The 10506-nt window shown below is 55.2% G+C and overlaps 3 protein-coding genes across 3 annotated transcripts in view; 2 read left to right on the top strand and 1 right to left on the bottom strand.

Annotated features, from left to right (window-relative positions):
* AURANDRAFT_71418 (hypothetical protein) lies at positions 1 to 3539 on the bottom strand (the record flags this gene model as incomplete). The annotated part of the gene is made up of 7 exons (XM_009037770.1): positions 1 to 303; positions 381 to 1089; positions 1198 to 1522; positions 1642 to 1931; positions 2311 to 2542; positions 2647 to 2859; positions 3413 to 3539. 7 exons carry the CDS (start codon positions 3537 to 3539, stop codon positions 145 to 147), a joined length of 2055 nt encoding a protein of 684 aa, XP_009036018.1.
* A 415-nt stretch (positions 3540 to 3954) lies between these two features.
* Positions 3955 to 5271, top strand: AURANDRAFT_63372 (hypothetical protein; the record flags this gene model as incomplete). Its single annotated transcript, XM_009038172.1, has 2 exons — positions 3955 to 4249; positions 4286 to 5271. The coding sequence occupies 2 exons, from the start codon at positions 3955 to 3957 to the stop codon at positions 5269 to 5271; spliced, it is 1281 nt and encodes a 426-aa protein (XP_009036420.1).
* Positions 5272 to 8025: 2754 nt separating this feature from the next.
* Positions 8026 to 10506, top strand: part of AURANDRAFT_53354 (hypothetical protein) — a gene marked incomplete at both ends in the record, with an annotated part of 3625 nt that continues 1144 nt past the window's right edge. The window contains 5 exons of the mRNA XM_009038173.1: positions 8026 to 8240; positions 8287 to 8466; positions 8514 to 8794; positions 8897 to 9211; positions 9284 to 10503. Coding sequence (XP_009036421.1) covers positions 8071 to 8240; positions 8287 to 8466; positions 8514 to 8794; positions 8897 to 9211; positions 9284 to 10503 — 2166 coding nt within the window. The remainder of the gene's footprint in view (positions 8241 to 8286; positions 8467 to 8513; positions 8795 to 8896; positions 9212 to 9283; positions 10504 to 10506) is intronic.

Below are 10506 nucleotides of genomic sequence, written 5' to 3'. Positions count from 1 at the left end.
ACATCTGGCAGACTCTCTTCGTCATCCGAATGCTCGAAGCGCCCTTCGACTTCATTGGAACTTCCGAAATCAAAGTCCGTCCCTGAAGTCAGGATGGAGGCAGCCAGCGCACCCGAGAGCTGCGCTCCGCGCCGGGCCTCTCCTTTAGACATGAGCGGTAGCTGCGCCACCGCAGCTGGCGTACATGACGCCTGGCTCGAAGTGAGGGCAGTCCGCTGCAACACGCCCTGCTGATCCAGCTGTTCGACTGGTATATCGCTTGATGATACCGGATTGAGATGGACCCCAAGTCCGATCAGGCTGCTAAGCATCACCCTGATATATCTCCGGTAACAATCTGAGCTCCACCTTCCCCAGGCCATGATCTCATCATCACGGACCCCTTGGGCTTTCAGCGTAGTCGCTCCGCCTATTCGAAAGCTATGGGTTCCAAACTTCTTTGCGAGGTCGCTGCCCAATGCAGCTGCCAAGACCTTCTTAAAGAAGCCTGCAAACTCATTATACGTCATGGCTTTGCCTGTCTTTGGATTCTCGAAGAGTGGTTTCTTCGCTCGCTCCTCGGGGTTAAACACCCTGCGCTGAAGCTCCAGAATCGCTAAACCCAGACATGCGTTCGTCGTGCGACTTCCCGCGTAGTTCTTAAGCGGGAACTGCATTTCTGCGAACTTCTGCAATAGTCTATCCGTTTTCGTAGGTATCGCGTTGATCAAACAGAAATCATTATCACGCAACCAGCCTCCTGGCCTTACAAATTCTGCCGGGTCAAAAGGTTGGCCGTTAGCCCTATACCAGGCCACGTCAGCCATGTTAAAGGCTGTGTTCGGATTGAAGTCCTCTGCTCTCCGCTGGGTATACTCTCCGACCCGTAGGCCAAGATTGAACGCTACTTGAGCTGCTGTTAACCACGTGCGATGCCAAGGCTCGTTCCAGTCCAGCCCGGAGATCCTGAGGATCAATTCAAAATGAGCTGGAATAAAGGCTAGCTTCCCATGTCGCGGAGGCCTGCCCTTCTCCGCGATCCTCTGGACCTTGTAGGCCTCCCGTTGTGTATTGTACCACACTCGGTCAATTTGCACTGGCCGCTTGCACCTATCAAGTACCCACCCATTCACCCGCGACAAATAGAGATCTGCGGAAATGATCTCCTTGCCTCTCCCTTTCCCAGCCTCCATACGCGGCACCTTCCATGCCAGAAACATGATGTACAGCATAGTGTCGAACTCGATGAGATCCTGAGTAGTCGGCTCGTGCAACCTTATGGGATGCACTTTGAGCTCCTCGCAGAACTGCAGCCAGCTATCCTTGCCCTCTAGGATTGAACCGCGCGCTGAGATTGTGGCTCCGGATCTCAAGCACCTGGCCCTACTGGATATTGCTGCTGCCAGTCCCTGGACCTGAGGCATGCCCCTTGCCATCTCGGCCAACAGCGACGCATCCCGCTGCTCGTGGATTGACCCCACAAGTGGCATGCCCGTCTCCCACCTTGGGTCCCTGCCACCCAACTCGACCGAAACCGCGGGACCTAAGGACACCCAAATCGCCCCGGGCCACGTAGAAAAATATTGATGCGTCTCTCGCCCCCGGCGGAAAGCCATTAAACAAAGGGGGGGCAGAAAGAAAATTGTGTCCGTTTCAAATCACTCAAAAACAGGGGTGGACTAAGCCCCAAGAGAAATGCATCAATGGAAAACCCAAACCGTTGCCACATCCAACCCAACGGCTTGCGCCCGGACCTCCAGACGCGCGGTGCGCGCTGGGGGCTCCGCCCCCGGCCCGCCGCCCACCAGGGCCGCGGGCAGGTACTCAAAACATGACTGGGCAGGTCATGGCCAAAAGCCCGGGAAAACGAAACATGACGATTACCACCACCACCTCGCTGGTGCGGCGCCGCCCCTGAGGCGCCGACGCGCCATCCAGCCGCGCGCCGCCGCCTGGAAGTATCTGGCGCACATGTAATCCAATTCCTCCAACTCGGACTTCAGCTTTAGAGCGCGAGCGGTCTCCTGCCTCGACCTCGGCAGCAACGTACACGTCCCGGGGTCCCTTGCCCCCGGATGCAACCCCACTTGCTGCTTCCGCTACCGCCACGGCGGCAAGGCGACCTCCCCTTTCTTGGGAGCGGGGAGCTCCGCCCGGGTCAGCCACCACTGAACGACGGCCTTCAACGTCTGCTCTGCCTCCGAACCGCTGCACCGAATAGACCTGTCCTTCCAGAACAGGCTGTCGAGCTCCGGTTGCACGCCCCGCCGATGATCCCCTCACCAGCCTTGCAAGGCGCCTCCCTGCAGCCTGCAGGCACGGTGCCATCACGACGCCTCCAACTGCGCTGTGGCGAGTGCCCGCCCAGAGACCTCGTGCCGGTCCAGGATGTCGCGGTCCCACTGCCGCCTGTAGACCGTGCCCCGGCGCCCTTCGGCGACCACCCAGTGCATCCCCATCTCCCGATGCCATCTGGTCCGGAAACCGAAATCTATCGATGGCCAGCGATCCAGCCCGCCCACGTAGGCGCTCACGTTATACTTGAGCGACCACATGAGCCTGCCTAAATCAAAACAATTCCCAGAACAGGACAGGCGCACTGCCAAAAGCATGCGCTGTCCCTGGTGCGACCCGCCGAGATGCTGGATCAGCTCCTCGATTAAACACCTGGGCCATGCGTCCCCCGGTGAGCCGGGGACGAACGGGCGCCGGGGGATAAGCCTCGCCGGGCGCGCCGTCTATTCTGAAAACAGCCTGCCTCTCTGAGCATGCCAGCTCCTGATCGCGTACCACGCCTCGCGCCCCCCGGCATCTCCGTGCCAGTACCGGGTACGGTAGGACAACACCCGGTACGGATTGTATCCGAACTCGCGATGCCACCTGCACCGGAAGCCCGAGGGCCGGGCTGCCCACGATTTCCGCGCGCTCTCCGGAATATCCCTCCATGGCTAGAAAACGTCCGGCGGGTAGTCCTCCTCCGGTGCTATGTATGCCCACGGGTTTAGTCACGGATCCCACATGACACTGGCCAAATCAAACTGGTTCGCCCAGCATGTGGCTCGCAGCGCCAGCAGCATCTTCAGCCCCTAGAAAGAGCCGCACTGGGCGCGAACCCACAAGAAGCAACATTCTGGAAACCACCCCGGCATGAAAACGCGCAGTTCTGACGTGCCGCCCCGCTGCGCGGACTCCCCTGACAAAGGGTTTGCCCCGCCCATCAACCCGAAACCCGGAGGCACCGTTTCGATGGCGTACCGCGCAGGCGCCCGGGCCGCCGGGGCGTCCCGTGCCGCTATCCGCGGCATCTCGGGCGCACTGCCCGGTAGATGACCTCGCCGATCAGCATAATTCCGCTCAAACTCGGGCACCGTGAAAATTTCCTTGTGATGGAACAAATTTGCCACTGGGCCGCGTTGTCCATCATCAAGCTGACCTGCCACCGGGTAGGTCCCATCAAAGTTGCGCTGCCCGGTGACGACCCCCACGCCAAACACCTCATCCGTCAGCTTAATCCGCACGTCAGTTCCCTCGCCCATGCCCGGCGACGCCGCTATCCGCATCCTTGGCTGCGCCGCGGTCGCTGCCGGGGACGCCGGGGCGGCGGCCTCCCCCGGGGGATCCGTCTCCCCCCCCAGTTGTTGCGCCGGGCGCCGCGGCCGGGCTCGCCGCGCCCGCAGTTGTGCCCGTCGCTAAAGCATTAGACACTCCTGCCGGCGGTGCGCCCGCCGCCTGATTCCCTGACATTTATCCCCTCACTCCCCTCAAAAGAAGATTTTCCTGGGGTGCGCTCAGGCGCACAATAATAGAAGAGGATGTCAGCGACAGACGATACTCGTACTCGAGTACGAGATATATCTTCTGTCTCTCTCCTCTGTATCCTGAATATCCTGGCTGATATATCCTGGCGGCTATATCACCTGCACATATCACGTGCACAAGATACAAAAGAATTTCACTTTTTATAGCCGTACGGGGATGCGGGGTGCACGACTCTCCGACGTGACCACCTTCTTAGAAGCTGGGCTCCTAGAGACAACACAGTCTGTGCCGGAATTCCACGCGCACATAGACCTGTTAGAGGGCGCGCCCCTGCGGGCACCGCAGCACTTGCGAACACCAGTCTATTTGGAGAGCCACGGGCGACCCAGAGAATGGGACGCTGTGTGGTCGGCTGGGAACGAGGATATCGGGAAAAGAAGATCCACAAGCAAGGCACCATTCGCTCTGGTACAACATTACGCACCGAGGCTGAATTCTGAAGCAATGTTTAGTTCGATGAGAGAGAGTAATTATATACGAATATTAGGAGTGTTTGAGTCAGCACCAGTCGCCCACGCACTTGTCGATGCAATCACGTGCCCCGTAAGGAACAATTTCGCTCAGAAATTACAAACGCAAAAGTGGCAGAAGTTTTGTGGTTGGGACACTCTCAATCTTGCAAAGCCTTTCCACTTCATCCTGCTCTGCCACGATCAGCCAGTTGAGGTGTACACGTTGGACATATCCGAGCTCCCAAATCATGGCCCAGCTCGGGGTTCAATGGCTGGCTCATATCCACCCGGCTGCAAAGTGTCGCAACAAGAATACGGCGTCGTTCGCTTCCGGCCGTGGTGGCCTCGCATTGCTCATGAATACAAAAATAAGCGGCTTTCGCCGGAACTTGTTGACATGCACTCCAAGAATAGCGAGCGCATTATTGCTGAGCTTAAAGCGGTGCAAGAAATCCACGCCTGTGTTGGTACGCGGAATCTTGCCAACGAGCACGCCCTCGATATTCTTTATCGTTTATCGAAAGACTCAGACACTTGCGACAGTGGCGATACTCTTCGTGCTCACACCAATCTCATGGCGGTTGTCAAGCTCTACGAATGGCTTGAGCTCCCTTCAGACGGTGGGAATGATGTTCTTTGGCAGGACATGCGACTCCGGCGCTTTGTTGAATCACGGCGAGAAAAGAAGGATCGCCACCAGCCTCCACAACGAAGGCCTGAGAGAGATGAAACTAGCGCACAAGTACACAAGCGTCAGCTCTACGAAACTCTCCAAAAGATTCGACAGGGTAAATTTGAAGTCAAACAGGAAGCAATCCTTGCCCATAAAAACTCGAATTCGCAGCAGAGTGATGAAAGAGCCTCGCTGACAGAAGCGAGACTCAATCGACTTCGCACCCACGTTGCGAACACAAACGCAGATCTTCAAGACCTCAACAAAATGGACATCATATCCGGGTCCTCCGGGCGAGTCTGCCTGCCTGCAGCTCTCTATGTTAGCAACGCCAACTCGAGAAGCTAAGCACCTATTGAACCCCCCTCCCGCCCGCCTGCCCACCTTGGTCAGTCGCCTTATTCTGATGCGCGCGTCGCTAGTAACATATCCCGCCGGCGGGATATGTTAAACGCCGCTTCAACTTGGGCTTCAAACCCAAACCTTGCACGCTAACCTGGACCTCAACACCGCCGCTTGCCCTTCAAAAGGGACCTCAACTCCGCCGCTCACGCCTCGCGGGGGACCTCCGAGGCGCCGCCCACGCCTATGGAGGCGCGGCCCGCCCCAAACGACCCGCCCCAAGCCAGTACAATACTAGTATGTTTCCGGTGACGAGTTAGTGAGCTTAGACCACCTATCATCATCCAGCTAAATAAAACTGCTGGCTGTGGTGGTCCTCTCCCAGCTCGCCGCTTCCCCGGGGTCCGGGGTGGCGCGGCTTATTTTTTTACCCTCCTTCGGCTCGAATGAAGCACCCGCCCTGCCCTACCCTCCTCCATCCCCGCTGAGGTGGCCGCGCCATCCAAGCGCGGTCCGTCGGCCTTCATTCTGGCATCTTTACTTGAAACTGAGCTCAACCTCCCCTTGAGGGAGGATCTTACTTGCTTCCTTTAGCTCAGGCTAGTGGGAGATACGAAAGGCGAAGTGGACGGAAACACTATCCTTTGGCTCATCAGATCTATTCCACCGTAGGAAGACGACTATGTCATAAAGGTTTTGCCGAAAGGGGCTGTGATAATAATCTATGAGCAACCGCGAACCGGTTGTCTCGTGGACTGTGCAAACACTCATATGGGAGACATTTAAAATCAACCCGTTTGGATGCAGCGACCCGTGTCTCTCGCTCATATGCAAGCATGGCGGATTTCAGGTAATTGTACGGTAATCGGAGATCTTAGAGACCAACGTGCCATATGCATTGATCCGGGAGGGGACATCGAACAAATTATGAAACTGTTGAGCGAACATCGCCTCTGCCTGACACAAATTCTTATCACCCATGGTGCACGACCTACAATTTACCCCACATAGCCATGCTAAAAATACAGGGCATCTTGACCACATCCTTGCGGCAGATGAACTACGCCAGCAAACATCAGCAGCCATTTTCATGCATCAGGATGATCTTGTACTCTGGAGCCGCCAGCCCACGTGTTGGTTGATTCCAAGTTGAGCTGAATTGATCCTTCTGTTAGGTGTGCAGGTGCAGTGCCAACATTTTGGAGTTTCCGTACCGTGTGGTAACCTGCCGATTATTGACTGCTTCGTGGCGCACAACGATGTTGTCGAGTGTGGGGATTACATAAAATGCCGCTGCATCCACACGCCAGGCAAATAACTTCGCGAAATGCTGACGCGTTTCACAATATTGAATTGAGAGTAAGCAAATTTGAATCACAACGCAGGCCATACCGCGGGCTCAGTATCATGGCTGGTCGAAACAGCGGAATACGGCCCGACCCTCTTCTCTGGCGACACACTCTTTGCGGGGTCCATTGGGCGCACTACCTGGTTCGGCTACCCTGTCAAGCAGCGCTGTGCCAGATATATCACTAGATCTAGCTCAAGATGATCGCTGTAGGCCATGGACAACAAAAGCAATGCCAGGCAACTCGTGAGCTCGATCCACCGCCGGTAACAGAAACATAACTCCTCTCGGTGTTTGTCATTTGTTAGTTTCTTTTAGGCTATTCGATCTGCCGGACAAGACTGTAGTTATATGTGGCCATGGGGCACAAACCACCATCGGCAAGGAAAAAGCGACGAATCCGTTTGTCGGCGCTGGGGGGGCATTGGAGCTGTGCAGAGAGTGCGCATCCGGCACCTGCCCTTGTTGTAGAGGAGATGCGGCTTAGCATGCCGCATAGTAGACGTCAGTCATATTTGGCACAGAGCTGTGATGGGTGGGCTCTATCGCCCCCAGAACGCGAGTGTGACTATTGAAAGGCTTTCTAATATTCAAAAGATGTCAAAGGCCCGAGGCGACCCCATGATCCACGACCTCGAGGGCAAGCTCCGGCACGGCCTCTTCTGCTTCGCGGCGATCCCGATCGACGGCGAGGGCGCGATCCTCACGCGCAACATCGTCCCCAGGCCCCGGCTGGAGCTCATCCGTGCGCGCAGGCCGGGGCTACTACTGGACGAACGGGCAGAGGACCGGCCGGCCTCACTACGTCCAGGAAGACTCTCCGTCTATTACAGTGCGGGACGCAACTATAGCAGGGTTAGAAAGTATGAAGGAGAGGGGGGAAATACTGGGTGGCTCTGCCAGTGTACCAGCGATTACTAGTAAAAGGGCGTGGACGGGTCCTGAGCGCGGAGCAACCGCCGCTCGACGGGGGCCCTACCGTGATAAACGGCGACTATCGAAGTCAGAACGCGAGTGTGATTAAGCACAATCAAAGTGCGCTTGGCGATAAGCCAGCTACCTAGGGAGCCTACATTCCGCTCTTTGGGCTATGCTACCCTAACTCGGGACTATGCTATCCTCCCTCGGGACTATGCTATCCTCCCTATGCTGGGACGCTCATACTTGCCTATGCTGGCTATGCTAAGTCTGCCTTACTGGCTATGCTCATGCTATACTATGCTGGTGCTTCATACTAGTTAGCATACTCGGATTCTAACATACCGGACCACGTATCTCGGGGATTATTTCCTGACTCTTCCTCAAGTTACCCTCAAGGTCTACTTCCACGCTGGACCATAGGCTCAGTCTACTGGACCATAGTGCACCCCCATAACGACGTTCGTGTCGACCGAGTCCAAGCTCGGGAGTTCCCAAATTCCACCGCGTCTCCGGTGACCGCGCGTTGCCTCGAGGTGATGGGCTCATGGTGGCGTTCACGGGATATGAAGTATGTATCGCTTATTCTGAGCGAAGATGCAGCACACGAGTGTGTCTACAATCTGGGGGCCCTTGGCGTACTCCAATTCACTGACTTGAACCCGGAACAGACACCTTTTCAGCGGCGCTATGTTAGCTACATCAAAAGGTAAATTAACATGCGATCGCACGTGTGAGAAAATTCAGTTTCCCAGGTGTGACGAGCTTGAACGCAAGCTTCGTTACGTGCTCAAGGAGATTCAAGCCTTTGGACTTTCGATAATGTCAGTCTGTAGCGTATTGCTTCTCTCCTCCAACACGTGCCTTAGGCCTGGGAGCTCGTATGATGTAAATGTCTCTACAATGAGGCGGGCAGAGTCGGGCAGTAGTCCGCGGTAAGCCGAGCGATGGCACGATTTATACTTTAGGCTGTCACATGTAGGTCTGGCGCTGCTGTGCTCGACACTCTGGAAGCAGAGCTGGAGAAATACGAAGAGCAACTTTTGGAACTGAACAACTATTCTAAGGAGCTCACAACCAAGTATAACGAGAAGATCGAGTACCAAGAATGTCTTGAAAAAGGCAAGAGCTTCTTCGAGACGGAGGCGGTGACTATATTTTCAGAGGGTGATGTTGTCAACCCACTTAATGATGCATATGGTGCCCCAGTCGCTTCAGAGGATGGCATGCAGCCCCTCCTGGCAGATGATTTTGCAGGCTCAGGTTCGTTTCAAGCCTCATATGATCATCCTAAGGTGAAAACAGGTCTAGCTGGAGGTGGTTTCCAACGTTCTGTAGAGACAGACATGAAGTTCTCATCAACAGTCGGTGTTGTGAATGTCGAGGAAAAGGCACGCTTCGAGCGAATGCTTTTCCGCTCGACGAGGGGTAACTGCCTTGCACGCTTTGCGGAAGTGGAACGACCGATTGCAGATGCAGCATCAGGCAAACCGGAGCGCAAGATGGTTTTCATCGTGTTTTTCAAATCTGATGTGATTGGTACCATCATAAACAAAATTTGTGGGGCGTTTGGTGCTCGCCAGTACCCCGTTCCAGACCACACCGCGCTTGGTGATTCTGCTCGCCTAAACGCCATTGTCCGAGAGACAACTGCGGAGCTTGCAGACGCATTTTCCCCGAGTATATAGACATTATGACCCCACCCCCCCCCCCGGACCCGTAACGTAGGCCGCAATTCGTAGGCGCGCGAAGTGCTTCTGAAAAACCGGGAATTGCGCCTTGCGCTTTGCTCTCGCCTATCACAACGCTATCGCGAATGGAAGGTGATTGTGCTTCGCGAGAAGGCAGTTTACCACGTGCTCAATCTCTTTCGCGCGGATGTGAGCGGCATGCTTCGCGCGGAGGGTTGGATCGTCGCTTCAGCAGAAGCAGAAGCGCGAGCATTGGTCACTAGGACACATGCAGCCATGGATCTTGCCGGTGCATCAATGCTCTCACCAGTTCCAAAACCATGGCCATTGCCACCGACATCATTCGAAACCAACGACTTTACTTATGCTTTCCAGGAGTTTGTCGACACATATGGCGTCCCTCGCTATAAGGAGATAAATCCGGCGCTTTTTACGTCGGTCACATTCCCCTTTCTTTTTGGAATGATGTATGGTGATATTGGCCATGGGACTTGTATTCTCTTGGGCGGCCTCTATCTACTCGCGACCTATCCCACTTTCGCAGCAGGTAAAGCGGCAGGCACGGTGGGTGACAATGAAATCCTTGACGGCATCTACTCCGCCCGTTATATGCTAACCATGATGGGCGCATGCGCTGTCTACGTCGGTCTTGTATACAACGACTGCTTCTCTCTTGCGCTGGCGCTCTTCGATTCGGGCTATCGCTGGGGAGGCGCGGAAAATGGTCTCAGTGGGACCGTGTCTCCTGGAAGTATAGCAAATACAACCGCATCTTACGGCACAGCAAGCAACGTCTACCCGTTCGGCGTTGATCCAGTTTGGCATATTTCCTCAAATGAACTTCTTTTTTTCAATTCAATGAAGATGAAAACAGCTGTCATCTTTGGCGTCGCACAAATGAGCGGGGGCATCTTTCTCAAGGGTCTCAACGCCCTCTATTTCGGTGAACGTGTAGTCTTCTGCCTAGAATTTTTGCCAATGATGATATTCAATTGTTGTCTTTTTGTCTACATGGTGGTCCTCATTTTTACAAAATGGGCTATTGACTGGGATCAACGCCAGCTAATGGGCTCATGTATAGATGGGATTACGTACGACGGACGTGCATGTACCAGCACGGATCCACTCAAAGACAAGTGTTCGCTCAACTTCGGCGGCGACTCTGGCGGCTGTGCACCGCCAAATTTGATCAATCAGCTCATCAACATCGCCCTTAACCCGGGAACTGCTGACGAGCCAATGTACGACGGACAAGGATCTACTCAGTCCGCCCTCCTCGTTGTG

The sequence above is a fragment of the Aureococcus anophagefferens genome, assembly GCF_000186865.1.
Source record: "Aureococcus anophagefferens unplaced genomic scaffold AURANscaffold_7, whole genome shotgun sequence".
In the NCBI taxonomy this organism is placed as follows: domain Eukaryota; class Pelagophyceae; order Pelagomonadales; family Pelagomonadaceae; genus Aureococcus; species Aureococcus anophagefferens.
Note: the sequence above shows the minus strand (reverse complement) of the source record. Positions and strands in the feature narration are given on the sequence as shown.